Below are 18431 nucleotides of genomic sequence, written 5' to 3'. Positions count from 1 at the left end.
TATCTTTCTCCCATAGGAATACTATTTCCATATCTCCCAAGATGCTTGATTTATTAGCATAATGGAGAGATTTGCCTAAATAATATGAGGTGATTAGGTCCATCCAGAGCAGGTGGTCTCACAAATTCATATACTTTCTTTCGAGCCAGTGCTACAAGCTTTTACCATTTAATGTGAGGGAATAATTCCTTTTCATTGTAATATTCATGGCCTTACGTTGAAGTGTCATGTTACCGTCAACATTTTGGTCATCCTCCATTTAGGGCCACCCTGGTCTAGTGGTCTGAGTGGGGAACTTGGGAACCAGCAACTCCTGAGTTTTAGCACTTATTCTGGCTGTATGGCCTTGGGCAAGTCACTTAACCTTTCTGTGTCTCAGTTCCTTCATCTGTAAAATGGGGATAACAATACTGCCTTCAAACCAGTGTAATGAGGATTAATTCAGTTAATATTTGTTGAGTATTTTGAAGTTGCAAAGCATTAGGCTAAGTAATTTTATTTATTCACAAATTTAATTAGTGACACTGAATCTTAGGATGGTGGCATTGGTAATTGATAGAAGTAGGACTCTGAAGATGGAAAGAGAAGTTGCTATGTGAGTGCCAGGTTATGTTTCAGCTGTAATAATATACAGAATGGACAAACAGGAAGTCCATGCACTAGACAGAAGAGTCTAATAACAGGGTAAGTCCACTAGACAAAAGGAGAGTAAACAGAAAAGGTACCACATTCAATCAAAGTTTATTGTGAACTTTCAAAAAAAAATCATTCTTTAAAAATGAAAGCTCAATTGGTTCATACGGTTCCTTGAAAGAGAGAGCCTTTCCCCGCTTGTCTTTTTAAAAAAACAAGAAAGCAAAAATAAGTTTGCAGAAGTTTGCAAAAGCCTTCTAGGCATCACAGGTTACCTTCAGCCCTAATTAGAACAAATTCCAAGGAGGACTGGATGGCTCAGGGAATTGGTAAGTATTTCTGTGTGGACTATGCATCAAATGGGCTGTGAGGAACATGAAGAAAGTTCGTCTTGGGAAAAAAGGACAGAAGATGATAGTGTGGGGAGACTGTACCTGGATTTATATTGTGGCTGCATATAGTAACAGAGAGCTTGAGCTTGATTTTGAGAAGCGCTGAGCACCCCCTGGAAACCAGAGAGGAGTAGCAGGTGCTCAACTCCTCTGAAATAGCGCCCCCGTGTTTTGGGGGAGGGGGCCCTACTGGAAAACAAAACTCAAAAAATAGTGAAATCAACCCAACCATTCTTTGTCTCAACAGGGAATTGTTGCTGCGGCTCGTTCAAAAGGAGAACATAAACAGAAAATATTTTTAACTGTCTCCTTTGGAGGAATCAAAATCTTTGATGAAAAGACAGGAGTAAGTAAAATAATCACATGATGGAACAATCTTGAATCTCATGATTGATGTATCCGTAAAAGCTTTTCCTAGCTGGGCAGTAATATCAGACTAACATAGGAGCACATAAACCATCTGACAAACTTGATAAAGCTTTATCGTATATCAAAGCAAGCCATTAGTTGACGCAGGTGCAAGAGAATTACACTAGAGTTTGTTATGGAGCCTGATTCTGAGTACCCCAGTGGAACTACTTGCATGAGTGTGTTACTCATGTACCTAAAATTTCTTTGGGGTCAGGCCCATAAGGTGTTGTGATCGAGATGTCAAATAACTCCTGTACATTAAGATCATGTTGGTTTAGTCTGAAGAGGTGAGGGTGAAAATACTTGTATCCTGGCAGCACTGATGTAGTACATATCAAAGAGCTCCTGTGATAAGTTGTTTGCACTTCACATTTAATCTGCTATAAAATTGTTAAAATATAATGGAAGAAAATATCACCAATTTGCCTTGGAGAAAAATGCAGCTGCGTGTTGCCATTCTAGCAAAAAGAATGGTTTGTGTTCCTCTTTATTGTTTGATACTATTTGATGTTATCAATAATTACGTTCCCTAGTTTTACAAAGTAGAAGTAAAGGTTTTTACAACAAAGCAACGAAAATGTAAAGAGCTGCTTATGAAGACAATTGGCCACAAACAAAAAAGATTGACCATTGTCAGAGAATTATCTCTGGGTAAAGTTATCAAAGCAAATAGAATTGTGTTCACAAAATAGAATGTGGGTAGCTATGGAAATTCTAGGTAAATAATAACAAATGATATGCTTTGGATCCTACAGTAATCACAAAGGGATAAATTCTATGCTCTGTGTGCAGCTAGAGTAGCTGGATGAGGACTGGGCAAGGAGGAGGGAGAAATTCTCCTTCTCCTTCAAGGCCACCAAGGTACATCTACACTATAGCTAGGAGCATTCTTCTCAGGTTGGGTACCCCAACATGCACTAGCTCTCCTAAAGCTAGCCCAGTAAAAAGAGCAGTGTAGCAGCTTGGGTTAACTGCCTGACTATGAACCCAAGGGGTCTAGGTAGGTTTTTACTCAGGGGGCTAGTCCAAGCCGCTGCCCGTGCTACTCCTGGCTACGCTGGTATTTCTAGAGCTAGTGTGTATCTGTCTACCTGAGTCAGGAAGCACACTGCCAGCTGCGGTGTAGACGTACTGAGTGTGTCTGTAGACTGGCTCCAAAGAGGCTTCTCCAGCCCAGTAGCTGCAATCCATCACATGGACCACATATGGTGGGAGGATGGAAGGATCTGTGGATTCCCTTTCAACACTCCATGTAACTCCGCTTGTTCCCTGCATGCACCATACGTTTAACATACACACAGCTGCTAACTGCATCAACTTTTTTATTGCTCTCCAGAATCCGGTTTCATCCTTGTGCAATGAAGGCATAGTGATTCTAGTGCCATGGCGGGGTAGATGGGGTTGGTCCCTGAAGCAAGGGGCGGGGCACGGCGGGAGTCAGTCCCTGGAGTGAGGGTCCAGGGGAAGGAAACTGGGATCCAGCAGGGCAGAGAGGGGGGAAGGTTGGATAGGATTAGCTCCCTCCCGGCCAGGCTACCTCAATGCCTACCTCTCTGCCGGAGTGACTGGAGCCAGGTTCTCTCTATTAGCAGCTGAGCGGAACAGCTCCTCCAGGTTCCAACAGCAGCTGCTTCTTTTCCTGCTCCCCAGTGGCAGAGGCCAGTTATTGCAGGTAACCAGACTTTTAGTGTCCGGTCAGCATGCTTCCAAGTCCCCTTTTCAACCACTTTCCAGTCAAAAAATAGACAGCTGGCAACCCTATCCATAAAGAAAGAAAGGAAAAAATCATTATAGTCATTTCATACAGTACTGCCGTGAGGGTGTCCCATTCACTGCAATGACAGGAAAGTGATCAGGATTTCATCAAGCAAACAATTGCCACAAGATTCAGAATTTTTATAGTGATATGTTCTTGTTAGCAGAAGAGATTTTTGTCATGTGTCTTGGAATGGGGTGTGTGTAATAAATAGACATTTAGAAGTTTAAGTTTGACTGTTTAGATTTCAAAAAACAAAGACTAAAGGCTGGTCCATGAGCATCTGGTACAATAAGTACAAGAGATTTCCTTGCCTTGTGGTATTTCTGCCCTGGCGTGATCATGTATGACTTTTTTCCCCACTGCATTAAAAGAAATCTAAGCAAAACATGACTGCATCTAGGAAATAAAAGTACAACATTCTGGCAGATTGATTTTGATCCTGATTAAAAAGATCTTTATAGCAATTTAAGCCCTGTCTTGAATTTCAAAATATTTTTGATATACAGTAGAACCTCAGAGTTACAAACACCTTGGGAATAGAGGTTGTTCGTAACTCTGAAATGTTCATAATTCTGAACAAAACTTTATGGTTGCTCTTTCAAAAGTTTACATTGATTTAATACAGCTTTGAAACATTACTATGCAGAAGAAAAATGCTGCTTTCCTTTTATTTTTTTAGTAGTTTACATTTAACACAGTACAGTACTGTATTTGCTTTTTAAAATTTTTTGTCAGCTGCTGCCTGATTGTGTACTTCCGGTTCCAAATGAGGAGTGTGGTTGACTGTCAGTTCGTAACTCTGGTGTTCATAACTCTGAGGTTCTATTGTAATCTCTTAGCTATTAACTATTTAATGTGATGCCAGAAATAAAATCATGTTGGTGATGGAATTAGCACTGCTACTTAATTTGTATGGTCAGATAATCAATGTCATTGACCTCACTAGTACATAATATATATAGTCTAGAATACAGTCATCTGGACAGTATTCTGTGCGTACACAAATGCAGTGCATGTACTGTATTACACATTAAAAATTACATTAAAGGGACATAAATTTATTTGCAAAATCAAGCACTGAAAGTTAGGAAATGCCAGAATTAAGATTGCCTTAATTCAGCTACTTGATGTGTAGGTAATTATGACACAGTTTTTCATTATCTGATCACATATTTTTTCAGAGGATCGCTTCCTTACTCCGTGCACAAGATGAACAGTGTTCACTTAATGAGCAGCTAGTCAATACGTTTTCTCCTCATTACCTAGGAAATAAAGGTACAGCATTCTGGCAGACTGAATTCTTAAATCTAAGAAGTCTCTACTAAGCATGAGCCAATGCTATTGTTCAAAAGCTCATCACGAGGCAAGAGTGGGTGGATTCTCTCAGAGATGGCCATGGACACATCCTTGGCACAAAGGCCACCCATTTCCAAATCCCTGCTTCAAAAAAGGAAGGGGGTCACCCATAATTTTTTAACATGTGCAAAACAATGTATTTTTCCCCGTGGCTTTGTTCTCAGAAACAGATGGTGGTAATTTTGCCCGGATAATCAGGGTTCCCTCACCCAGTAAGTTTTAGTCTCTGCAAGTTGGTATCAGGCCATACACAAAAAGATACACAGCCCCATCCATCTGTTAGATGGCCATCAAAAAGACAAATACAAACCAAATGCTTATGACTTAAAATTTTTACTTTTAGTACCCAGGAATCCCCCTTGGAATTACCTTCATCACGTCTCCACTTATCAGCCTTAAACAACACAATACAATAGGTAATTAGAGTACACCAGAAGTCAGGCACTTGATAGTTACCCCTACAAGTCTGAGACAGTCTTTGGGTGATTCAGTCACAGATTTCTGGATGGCCAGTCCTTCCATCTGTGCCTGGAGATCTTTCGATGGGTCCACAAAGTGATCCGCTGACTTAGACTTGCTACTTCCCTCTTATACCTCAAAAGTTACAGAAACATGTCAATCAAGGAAAGGTTACATAGCCGACTAAACAAAATTAATCACTGGGCAGAAGCAAAAGTTACAGACGTGACACACAAAAAGATTGTTAAGCAAGCATTCTTGAGTTGTTAGTCTATAGCTAGATTTCCCCATATCTGCCATTCTAAAATATATCCAGACCTTCTGTTTTTCACAGACATCTGCCCCAGCATATTCAGAGAGAGTTCAGGCCCACTTCACATGTACCCGGTCTACTACCCCTTTCCCAGTTTGCCTAGTTATGCTAAGCTCCTGCAAAGGCTGCAAATGGTTAAAAGCAGCAAGCAGGATAACTGGTAGTTCATCCCAATAATTGGCAGTGACTTGAACACCTGGCTGATGATTAAAATGCCCCTGTACAATACAACGATTTTGGCTGTCATGATCGGAGAGCTGTACAGTAATCGACATTTAATGGTTGGAGAGCTAAATTCAGCTCTGAGCAATACCGGGTTCTGCTGCCGTAACACAGGGTGTTGGGCCTCTGATAGTGAAAAATCTGCTCCGAGGGGGAACTGGATTGAAGCAGCGCCCACAACTTCTTTAAAGGGGGATCCTATGAGTTTAACCCACCACAGCTGGGGAAACCATGGTTGCTTGGCTGTAACTGATCTGCACTGTCATGTGGATGGAAAGGAAGAGTCCATGCAGACAGTGATTACATGCAGATTGCACGGGCATCTGTTGCCTGAGGCAGATTCTGCTGTAATCCATGTGGAACTCAGAGATCTGTGGAGTTTAGGGACAGAACCTCCTGTTCATTCCATAAGGGAGAAAACAGTTTAGGCTTTCTCCTCCAGGTACTCCTTGCTTTGAGCCTCCCTAATTACATTCTCTACCTTGGGCCCCTTTGCTCATTTGTTTGGAAAGGTTATTTACTTCTCCAGAATGTCGATCCGTGGCTCTTGTTGTTAGCTTGTATTGCCCTTACATGAGCTGTGGTGGCAGCAGATCGGATCCAATATAAAAAAAGACAAAACGGTCAGGAAAAATGTATGCTTCTGTATGTTTAATATCTTGTCGGCTACTATTGGATTTTAATTTATCAGAATAAAAGGTCAATTTGCAGCTCAAAACTAGCCTTTTTTTAAATTGGCACTGTCAGAGGCAGCTCCATGCAGATGATTTAGAGAAACTGCTCCATAATTCACTGTAGATGAAAGGCTGTTTGGGTTACTATTGGAAATCTTGCATATGATTGTTTGTTTGTGGTTTATAATTGACTTTAGTATGGTTCAGACCTAATGTTCATCGAAGAATATTGCCTTTGATAACATTACTATTCCAGCAACCTGGAATTCTTCCCTCTAAATAATCTTATTCCAGGAGGGGATTGAGGTAGAGTAGGATATCATTTGGGAAGAATTTCTCTCAACAAGGAAAAAGTAAGAGAAGAGTTTGCACTTTAAATGTGGGGTAATTTAGTGCATCTATAGCATTACAGAAGAAGTTCTGTAAATAACACTAACACAACCTCTCTCCTATGCCTCATTCCCGAACTCCTATTTCTATTCCCTTTGACCAACCAAAACGGAGTCTCTCCCACCTTGAGGTTCACACTTTTCAAATATCTGTCAATGGTAAGCATGTTCTTCCCTGTCAGATTGTGTCCAGTACTGAGATACTCACAGCATCTCATCTCCTTTAAGAGCCTGCAGTCAAGTGTGCTGCTCAGGGTATGTCTACACTGACTGTAAACCCAGGGTTAGGGGGAACCGAGTCAGCTGACCCATGTTAGGGAACTCTGGGCTTGAGCATCTATATTGTATGTTAAACCTATGTTAAGAGTTTTCTAACCCGTGCTCAAACCTGGGGCTTCGGCATCCGTACGGCAGTGCACAGACCTGAGTCAAAGTAACCATATCCCAGAGTCCCTAGCCACTCCCTTTCCCCCAAAATGTGGCCTTGTTTAGCCCTAGGACCATGGTGCACTGTGGGAAAACTTTACTGCACACTCTGCACGTTACCAGGAAGGAGCTTTGCACAAGGCTCGCTCTCCATTGCAAACCCAGAAGGCTCTCTTATAGTGTGCTTGCAGTTCGGTAATCAAAAGAGAATGGGTTAATGCTAACCGGAGCTGCCATTTGCAAAGTGGAGGGAGAGTGGTTTCTGTTTTCAGGAGAGTGAATTGCAAATCGTTGGGATAGACAGGACTAAGGAAGTTGTCCCATGGAATTGTGGGATACTTCCAGCTGACTCCCGGACCCAAGTCAAGTGAGGCTGTGTCTACACTGCAAAGCAATTGGGCTCAGCCCATAGGTCCTGGTTTAACTCGAGCTCAGGCCCTCCATCTCTGCAGGGTGCTGGGACCCTGGGTCATTGCCGGGTTAGTGCAAGTGCAGGGTAGGAGCTGAGGGCAGGGAATGAGGAGTGGGGGAGGGGGGGCGAGAGGGGGGGTTAGGTTTGAGCTAGGCTGAAGCACGGTCTTAGGTTGTAATGTAGACATACACCCAGTGGAACATTGGAATATTCTCCCTGTGCTTCTGAAAAAGAGAATCATGCAATAAAATAACTAAATGAATTCACAAATGAAAAATTCAATAACATAATATTTCTGGGACAGATTCTGGCTGATCCTTACCCCAGTACTTAACGGGGGAAGGGTATCAGGTTAACCTCCCCTCCAGGCAGATTGTTCCAGCATCTTCATTCTACGCAATAACCCGGGGCTCAATTTCGCACAGACTTTAATGGTAACTAGTAAATTACTCCCCTGTTCTGACTGCCTTAAAGCTCACTGTGAGAGGTGATTTTTAATACTTCCTGTCGTTGACTCTGTTTTTCTTACAAATTTACCCTTTTCTTTTTCTTTTGTGTTGACCTACCGTCGTCCGTCCCCTCCCCACCCTCAGCTTGTTATTTAAACAAAGGAGTGGCTTTTTTCTTGTACTTTTTCTTCTTATTTTAAAGCAATTTTAACATTATCCAATATCCAAAGAGCCTGGATGGTGGGTGAGGCATGCCCCTTAAAAGTGATGTTAATTATTATTTTAAAATACTGTGATGTAGTCAATATTGTGTTTCATTTACTTAGATGTAGTCATAGTGCATGGCACGTTCTACTGAAATAGAAATAGTGCTGAAATATCTCTTTCAATTTCTTTAAATTTTAACAATTTTTATTAAAAAAAAATGCTGCTTGTTTTTCAATTTGGCTTTCATCATTAGCTCTGGAGATTGATATTTACAGCTATTTATAGCACTGAATAAAAGATCTAGACCAGATGCTTAGCTGAGGTAAATTGGTAGAGCTACCTTTATTTAAACCACATGGGGATCTGGCCCTCTATTTATATGCAACAAATTATATTGCACCTTGATTTTTATGGCTACTTGAAAAGTCATTCCCTGTGATCATTTCAGGAACAGTAATCTTTATTTATACAGTTTGTTTTATTTGGCATGTCATAGATAATCCAGGTGGTTTAATTAGCATGTCCTGAACTTCTCCTATTTGTATGTTGTTGACCACCAAAAAAGGAGTACAATCCTTTAAAATAATGTAGGAATATGCAGTCAGAATTGCTACTGTTGTTCAGTCCTACTCTATAAGTTCTGTGCCTGTATTCTGTATATTCAGACATCATAATTGTCCATTATACCGCACCCATCCAACACGGGATAGAACTAAAGACTTTCAGAACTAAAGTCTTCTTTTATCTTCTTACAAAGATAATCACTAAAAGGCATGTATTGCAAATGCAAACAGGTACCTTAATTCCTGCCCCTTTAAAATTCCTCCTGTTCTGAAGCGTGAAATCCACTGAATTACCCTTAGAAACAACCACAAACATAACAGAGGAACCCCCTTTTAGCAGAATAGATGAAATTTTAAAGGGCCAGCACATTTGTTCCATGTTTGATTGATTGTTAATCATACAGTTCAGGCTATCTTACTGTAATAACTTAGTCGTGCGTCATTAGCTGTGCATTACTTAGATGGGATCCATAAACTGAACATCATCTTGTCTCCTTGTTTATTCGTATATCAATAATCTTGGTTTATTGCAAGTTATTATCCAAAAACTGTATTTAGTACATAATAAATTAATGCTCTACCACCACTTTGGAAACATTTTTCTCCTAGATACATATAGTGAAAGATATTTTTGTTACATTTCAGAGCATCTGCACCTCTAGTCCACCAAGGGCACCCTCTCTCAGGCTTCCAGCTCCCTGGCTGTCGCCTCTCTAGGGCGGGGAGACCCATGTCTCTCTCCCTTCTCACTGGGCTTTTTCTAGACTGTACAGTTCCCTGCCTATGCTGAGTTATTCCCAACAAACCAGAGTCATTCCCAGCTTAAATGGACAGTATCTGCGCTTTGCTGTAAATAGTGTAATGGAAGGCTGTAAATAGTGTAATTGCTCAGAGTTATAAATTACCTTGCTTATTTTAAACACGCACATTTATTTTAAAGGTGAAAGCATTACAGAGAAAGCATATTAAAAACAGTCAAAGAGCCTACACACATGCTAATAACCTTACCAGAGGTTACATCCTGTGGTTACAAGTTCATAACAGCTTGTGCTCAGAACAAGCACAAGATGAAACCAGCAGCCTCTCCTTTATACAGTTTGGGCCTTAGAATCCGGGAATAGGTAATTAGCAGACAATGATACTTCTCCTGAGGGTGTAGCATCAAAAAGTTGAGTCCAAAGGTTGGACTTTGCATTCACCTCCTCTCAGGTATTAATGGAGTGCAAAGATACTTAAACTTAATTCAGTAAGGGTTTTCAAGGATGCTGCAGGAAATTGCTATGTCACAACTTTTATGTTGTTTTCTTCTTACGTGTGCAATGTTCCCATTGACATCAATGGAGAATCCAGGAAATTGAGGGAGAAGTATACTGAGCTCAAAATCCACTGTTTAGTTTTAAGGAGAGAATTTGACCCTTAAACCCTCTCAGATCCATACATGCAAATCTCTTAAATAATCTGCAATATATAATTCTGTCTCTCTCAGATGCAAAAATATTTCTTTATTCGGATTCTGCCATCTTTCAAAAAGCGTGATAGGCTAAATATCTGTGTCTAATTTATTGTGAGAAATCCCCCAAATAGGGCACAGGTTGACCCAACATAGGAAGGTTTAGTCCATTTCACCAATTTTGCTTATTTTGTCATCTAAAACATGCATATCAGAGCAAATTCAATGAGTATTATTTATTCCATGCGCTTGCTGGAATAATTAGCTCTCCCGAGCCTCCTCAAATGTGCATCTCTGAGACCCAGATGCAAAATCTAGCACTTGGGGATAGTCTGCGGATTTGTAACATTTCCTGGAATACTTGGGGACTATAAACTCGTAAATGGGATACAATGATGCATGAACATGGCATTTTCATTTCTGTCAGAGTAATTTTCATGTTTTGTCAAGGAAATCTGTAACTGTTCTTTTCAGGCTAGCGGTCTGAAAGTTAGGAAGGGAAAATAACTGCTCAACATAAACTATGAACTATCTATTCTCACTCCCCCAGTGTATTCCTTATCAAAGCTTCTGTCTCCTCTAGGAAAGATAATCATTAAGGCTTATTATCTCCAGTACGCAACTCTGACACCTATTTCTCATATTGAATAGTATCTTACTACATGAATTGTTCCATTGAAATGCATTTGAATGAATTGCAACAGAATCAGGCCACTCAGTAGTTTTTCTGTCCTGTAACATTAAGTACAAAATAATTCCATTAATTTTTTTCATGCTGGCTATAGCACAGAGAACATCTCATTTGAGTATAAAGTGTAATATACTGATAAATAAAAGTGAAGGGTCATTGTGAAGAAAGAGAGATGGCCCCAAAATGAAAAATTCAGATTCAGTTTTCAAATCCTCCCAAATTTGGATGTATAGTATTTGGATCCAGAGTTTTGGTTGAATCTATAAAGTTTCTTGTTTTTCAGAAATCACGTGCAGATTCAGGTTTGGCTTTCAACTCCCTAAACACTTTGGATGTGTTCTGATCTGGACTTGTGGGTTGCTCTTTCTTTAAGGAATGCAGAATACTGCTTCACCTGCAATTTCAGTAATATACGATGCTTACATTTTTCTTAAAATCCATTGTTTATTTTATGAAGAAAAAGTCTTTTTCTCGAGAGTTTCCATATTGGCTTACTTGCCAATGGACTTTACTTTCAATGGACTTTGCCAATTATCGTTTAAGGGTGGGATTTTCAGAAAAGCGTAAGGCAGTTAAACATCCAACTCCCAGTGGATTTCACTGGGATGTGGATTTATGACTCCCATACACCTCTTTGAGAATTCCAGACCAAGTTCATGGATTTGGTGAGACCTTATGGATTCAATGGATCTTTAATGACCCTTACTTTTGTGATTCAAACGTCACACTGCACTTTGGAAATTTAATCTTTCATTAATAACTGCAGTAATAATAAAATTGGGGCATCATAACCGTGGTTATTCCAATTCCCTCTAATTCCTCAGTAGACTTGTATCAAATAAATTCCACCTTTAAATTTAGTGCAGCTGATGTTCTAAATCAGGGGTGGGCAAACTATGGTCCATGGGCCACATACGGCCCATCTGAGCTTTTCTTCAGGCCCTCCAGCTCAACTCCACGAACTCCATTCAGTTGATCCACGGAAAGGTTGCAGAACAAGTTGTGCAGCGCAGCGGTGGCCGCTCCTTGCTCCCCGCCCCGCCCCCTCCCTCCACGTGGCCCCAGCAGCACCCTGGCTGAAGTGCAGAGTCCACTCTCGGCCTCGCCCTTCCTCCCACTCCCTTCTCCCACTTTGTGGGCCCAGCGGCGCCTTGACTGGAGCCGCTCCCGGAGCATTATTGGCCCACCATACAATTTCTACACCCAGATGTGGCCCTCAGGCCAAAAAGTTTGCCCATCCCTGTTTTTAAATACATTACTGTCATAAGAAAACAGTTGAGTAGCTAGTCAGTGGCTTGCAATTCTTCTTCAAGTGCTTACTCATGTCCATTCCACTATAGGTGTGTGCACGCCTCCGTGCATGGCTACCGGAACTTTTTTCCCCTTAGCAGATCCCGTAGGGCCGGCTCCGGCATCCCCTGGAGCCCCACGTATATGCCGCAGTATATGAGGCACTGCCGGCCCTACACACCCTCAGTTCCTTCCTTCCGCCCTTGATGGTTACTGGAACTGCCTTTGCTTGCCCTGCAAGTGCTTAATTCTCTGTGTTTTGAACTTCAGGTAATGATTTTTTGTGTTACTTACTTAGCTTAATAACTGTTGGTAGTGGTAGTTAGAGACTTTGAGATTGTCTAGCTGAGACTTTACCGGGAGCGGTTATGCTCCGGTCTCATGGCTTCACACTGTGTGCTTCCGGCAGGAAGGCTTTCCCACTAGGCGACTCTTGGGAGTGGGGGAGCTCCTTGGCACCTACCAGCACCGTCGACTTCGGAGGCCATCGGGCAGCAAGAGCCTTGTTGGCCTTGCATACACCACTGCTGCCCATACCTCCACGAGAGAGAAGGGGCTGGAGTTACGGGGGAAGCCCGCGTTGGGACCCCCTGAATGGCTCAGGAGATCCCCAGTACAGGGAGGAAGATCTCCTTCAGACAGGTTTCCTAGGGTAGAGCAGAAACGCTCCTCTAGAAGTTATTCCAGGTCGCAGTCGCCAGACCAATCTACATCGAGGCAGAGAGCGAAGTTGCCCGCCCAACACCGGTCTTGACCTCCTGGGACCCAGTAAGGTCCATCTCACCGTTCCCACTTTCCGGCAGCGAAGTGTTTGCCCGCAATGACGCGGCGCTGATTTCAGTCACCAGAGACAGTCTCGGTACTGAGGAATTCACTGGGCGGTGCTGAACCCAGTTGCCGGAGACAGTCTCGGCACCGAGGAGTTCGCCCCGCACCGAGGCTGCGCAGAACCTGGCGCCAGAGTTGGACTCGGCACTGGCATGCATGCATGGCGCAAAGTCCTCGGTACCGGGATGACTCTCTAGTCAGCTCAGCTCGCCAGAGCGTTGTCCATACGCCTGCTCCGGCCACAGCACCCACGTTGAACCTGGTCGTCGAGGTCATCGACGTTGAGGGGGACGCTTGCCGGAGCAATGGAGCACCTGTGGATTGGGGCACCGCCCCGCCTTGGGGCTCAGTACTGCACAGTGAGAGCCTTTGGGCAGCGCCACCGTGGTCTTTTGACGGTGCCTCAGTGTCCCCTTGGGGAGGTAGCCGCTGGGTGAGTCACCACCAACGAAAGGTGCCAGAACCCCAGGCGCAGGTAGCCCTGGATGGCCTCAGAGGCAATGGTCATGGAGGCCTACGGGGTTTCTTGGGGGGGGAGGGGAGAACCACTGTCCATCAACCTCTCGGAGATGCAGTCAGTGCCTCGGATACAGGAGAAAGGGCCACCATTTGCCCTTGGACGACAACTTGGCCCCACGGGCGGGGACTCCGCCTGTCGACGGGAAGAGATGCTGCGGCACTCCAAACCCCCCCCCCTTCCCGCCGGATGAAGCATGCTCCCAGGCCCTGGTTGATTCTAGGGCACACTGGAGACTGCTCAAGAGGTGGCGTCCACCTTGGGGCGAAGGAGCTAAACGGGCGTCAGACAGTCTCTTTAATGTGCTAGCGGGGGGCCCCCACAGTGGGGGTAGCCCTTCTGGTCTACAAAGGGGTGCTCAAGATAGTGAGGACCTCATGGCAAACCCCCTCCTCCGTAGCCGATACCTAAATGAGCCGAGAAAAGTATTATGCCTCAGCCAAGGGGTTTGAATACTTGTTCACGACCCCGCCCCAGGTCCCTGTTGAGGGTTGCCGCCAACCACAGGGATAGTCAGAGCAGCTGGGCTCTACTCCAGAGAACAAGGGTGATTGTAAGCCAGACTTGTGTGGAGAGAAAATTTTATTCAATAGCACTACCAGCAAATAGAAGGTCCTTGGGGGACCCAGTGAGCCACTTTGCTGAGGCTCTGCCCGGCAGCAGGCGCTGAACTTGTATACCATTGCAGAAGAGGGTACCACGGGAGCTAGCGCAGCGCTCCAGGCATCCTCAGTTGCTGCTGATTCGGTGGGCGGAGCCATACCCCACAGCATTCTGTTCCCTTGGCCGTTACACTCCATAGACCTTTAGGTGTCAGACAGGACCCCAGGGACAGCAGCAGCAGAGGTGTCAGCCACGGCCGTCTCACGACCTACAGGCAATGGGACAGAGTCAGGGGGTCTAGGAGACACCATCTGCCCTGAGTGGCTCCGTAGGCCCTCAGTAAGGATCATCTCTGCGATAGGGCAGTCAGAAAAGGTCCTTTCAGTTGGTGCACGCAAGGGCAGCGCCCCAGCCTCTACCCTCCTTCCGGTTCATGTGGGCCAGAACGCCTTCCGACCACTGGGTCCTTGATATGGTTTGGTGGGCTAGGCCCCCTGGTCCTCTCCGCTCCCCCCTCCCGCCCCCCAACGACACCTGCCCCTTCCTCAGGGCACGGCAGAAGAGGTCTTACTCGAGGTACTGCCTCGTCCCCTAGGAAGAAGGGGATTTAAGGATGGTGTCAGACCTACGGCGTCTCACAAATACCGCAAGGGACTCAAGTCTCGCATGGTTTCCCCAGCTCCAGTATTGGATTCAGGAGCCTGTTATGCCACCCTGGATGTCAGGGACGCATATCTTCAACACTTCCTTCACCTCGTAGTGGTTGGCTCCTTCTAATGCTTTACGGCTTTACCCTGTGGCCTGTTCAAGGCCCCAAGGGTGTTTACCGAAGGCCTGGCAGTGGTAGCTGGGCGCTTGAGGCAGAAGGGGGGTGTAGGACTTGCACAAGGCAGGTGCAGGTCCCAAGTCCAAAGCAGTGTGAGCCAGTCAGGTGTCAGGTTTGGAAGAGAAGAGAAGGTGGCACTCGTTAAACGTGAGAGGGGCCCTGGCTTCTACATCAGGTTTACGAGGCTGCTCCGGAGAGCGATGCAGCTCTTCGTCGTCTCAGCCAACCGGATGAAAGGTTCACCGGTCTCCGCCCAGCGCATCCTCCTGGTGAACTTCCTGCATTGAATTCAGCTACGAGCAGGTGAAGGTGCCACTTCCGGGTGCCACCACAGCTCACTCAACAGAGCTCAAGCTCCATCTACAGCCTACCTAGCGGAAGAGCCAAGGCAGGGCATCTGTAGAGCAGCTGCCAGGCCAGAAGTACATATCTTTACGTCCCACCACGCCTCTGTCCAACGGGCGCGGGAAGACTCAGGCTTCAGCAGAGCTGTGCTGCAGGCAGCTCACCACTAACTCCTACCCACCTCCAAGGTACTGCTTGTTAGTCATCGATAGTGGAATGGACATGAGCAATCACTCGAAGAAGAAAACAAGGTTACTTACCAGTAACTGATGTTCTTCGAGATGTGTTGCTTATGTCCATTCCACAACCCATCCCCATCCCCACCACTGGAGTTGGCGGAAAGAAGGGACTGAGGGGGCATAGGGCCAGCAGCGCCTCATATACCGTGGCATGTGTGCAGGGCTTCAGGGGGCACCGGAGCCGTCCGTACGGGATCTGCTAAGCGGAAAAAAGTTCCGGTAGCCATGCACGGAGGCGGGCACGCACCTATAGTGGAATGGACATGAGCAACACATCTTGAAGAACATCGGTTACTGGTAAGTAACCCTTGTTTTATCCATTTAAATTTTGGTTAGGCAAGGGCATTTAAAGAGTGCTAAAACAAGGTCAGTAGGTTAGTGTGCGTAGATACTATCTTATACACAGTTTCTCATAAGACTAATTGACAAGCGGCTAAGACACTGATATCTCAGTTTTGATATATTATAGATACTGTAAACACAAAAAATGTCTATTGTCAAGTTTTAACGTCCCAATCCTGCAATGAGCTCCATTGGATTAGACCTGTATGCCACGTATACTGACTGTGTTGCTAAAAGAAATGTGGTGTTTTAGCAGTATACTAAAGTAAACATGTCCATGTAACTGAAGCCTCGAAGATTAAAACCAATGAGGGTAAAAGGGAACATGTTTGCTCTTCACAAATCTATTAAGGTTTGAATTTCACACACTGTGTTTGCTTTGCTAGGGGCATTGCAAAACAGAAGGTATAATTTCACAGCCTGGACAGATCCAGTACTCCTGCAAAACTTTCACAGTTCCCACATCGGACTGTGTCATGCTCCCATTGGTGTCAAAGACGAAACTCTCATTAGCTTTAGTAGGTGCAGAATTGGGCCTGGGGAAGTTGAGAGGTGTGTGTCTGTGAAGTCCACTGGTCAGTGTGTGTTATGTGTCCCCCCTCTGTGTCCAGTCCAGAGAGGATGTGAGTATAGCAAGACAAAAAAATTTAGACAGGAAATATCCATTAAAAAAAATGCAGTTTTGTCTATATCAAAACATTTCTCAGGAACATGTCATTTTTGACGAAATTTTTCATTGAGGAAAAGGTCTAAATGAATGGTTACAATAGCATTAAAATGTTTCATTTTGATTAATTTCATTTTGACTTTTATTTTAATATCATAGTCTGTAGATCTATATTTAATATTGTAAAACATTAAAACAATGAATCCAAACAAAATGAAATGTATCAATGGCTCCGAAGAAAAAACGCAGATTTTTTTGTTTTGGAGGCAAGTTCAAAATTTCAACTTTTCATTCAGAGATGGATTTTTTAATTTTTTTTAATGTCAGAATTTCCTGCAGAAAGGAAATTCTGGCTCTGTTACAGCTCCAGCAGAAGAGTTGGGCTGTAGCAGCAGCTTGTTCTTTTAACTCTGGAGGTCCTTGGTTCAATCCTGGGTCTATCAGCAAAGATGGCATTCATCACTTGTACACTTATTAATGCAGTACGGTACAAAGAGTTTCAGGGCCAGTGGATCTTAGCTTTGGAGAACAAACAAAAGAGGTGGCAGAAGTAATTTTCAGAGAGAGACAGTAAGGAACAGAAGAGCAACAGCAGAGAGGAGAAGGGAGGGAGGGAGAGAAAGGAGAAGCCAAAATGGAGTCCTTTGAAGAATGAAGAAAGAGGGAAAAACAAGGAGACTAAGGAAGTCAGCAGCTGACCCAACATCTTTGTTCCCTTGAAGGTCTCTAAAAGTCTCCAGAAACCTCTGTGTTTTGAGGAATGGGCTTACGGAATTTTATTATCTTGCGTGTAAGGGATTTGCCTTTTTTCCTGTATCTCTCTGGAAGCGCGGCACTAGTTCTTAGATACAAAGTCAAAAGGTTAGAATGAGGAAGATGCCTTGTTAGAGCTGGGAATTACTTGTATTTTCATGGTTGTCAAACTAAAAAATTACTGATGGGTATCTTGGTGTAAGTGCAGAGCAAGTGTATTTGAAACAAGTATAGTTCTTATATAAAACAGATATATTGTAATATATGATCTAATATACAATACCCTTAGGAAGTGAAGTTTTTGGAAATGTTAGACGTTAACAGTAATAGGATGGATCAAGGACAATATGTGGCATTTTTAACTGGCTTCCCTTTGGTATCTCTCTGCTGACAGCCAGATCTTCATTTGGCATAAATTGGTGTAGCTCCAGTGAACTCCACAGGGCTGTGGCAATTTACACCAGATAAGGGTCTGGTCCTAAATGAAACACATGAGGCCAAATCCTGCTGCTCTCACCCATAAAAGCGGTCTAATTGGCTACTAAGATTTGGCTTTGTTCTGCCCTCCACGGTTACCCTCAAAATGAACTCTTATTGTAATGAATTCAGCACATGAATATCATAAGGTCTGTGTGTAATGCATAGAACCAGCATAATAAAAATACTGTGCCAGCACTATAGCCAGCATTCAGACATTAATAACTAGCACCTTTCAAACAAACATTTGGGACCAATTTTATTAAGCGCTTACAAAACACTTTTTCTTTTAAGTAAAACTGGTGTGTGTTAGGCAGATCTTCAGCTGTCATCAATCATCATGGTTCCACTGACTTCAGTGGACCTACACTGATGTATACTAGCTTTCCTCCGAATCAGAATATTAAAACTATTAATCCAATTAAAACACCTAACATACACAACTTTCTTTTTCCCTGACTGGAACTAATAGCCTCTTTCAAACAAGGTTAACATTTTACACACAGTAAAAAATTTGCATGCCCGTTTCCAGAACAGATAGAATTATAATGGCTGAATTCCAAACCACTCAGAAAAGGACTTGGTTGCACAAGTGCTGACATACTAATAAAGCAGGCCACCTGAGAACCTAGGAAACTTTCCCCCAGAACAGTGGGAAACATTCTGCAAGTGTCATAACAAAGAGCTGTGTCCCTTTTTGAAATCCTCAGTTGCTTCCTCCTCTGGGATTGTGTGAAG

The 18431-nt window shown here is 43.7% G+C and overlaps 1 protein-coding gene across 7 annotated transcripts in view; it reads left to right on the top strand.

Moving 5' to 3' along the window:
• Window positions 1-18431, top strand: part of DAB1 (DAB adaptor protein 1) — a 623369-nt gene that overhangs the window by 526587 nt on the left and 78351 nt on the right. For all 7 annotated transcript variants that reach the window (XM_067535437.1, XM_067535435.1, XM_067535436.1 and 4 more), the window contains one exon: window positions 1273-1371. In XM_067535437.1, coding sequence (XP_067391538.1) covers window positions 1273-1371 — 99 coding nt within the window. The remainder of the gene's footprint in view (window positions 1-1272; window positions 1372-18431) is intronic.

Source organism: Emydura macquarii, unplaced genomic scaffold (genome assembly GCF_026122565.2).
Source record: "Emydura macquarii macquarii isolate MOO-44397 ecotype Brisbane River unplaced genomic scaffold, CSIRO-AGI_Emac_v2 contig_3506, whole genome shotgun sequence".
NCBI lineage: Eukaryota > Metazoa > Chordata > Testudines > Chelidae > Emydura > Emydura macquarii.
The sequence above is the reverse complement of the archived record's forward strand: the minus strand, read 5'-3'. Positions and strand labels throughout refer to the sequence as shown.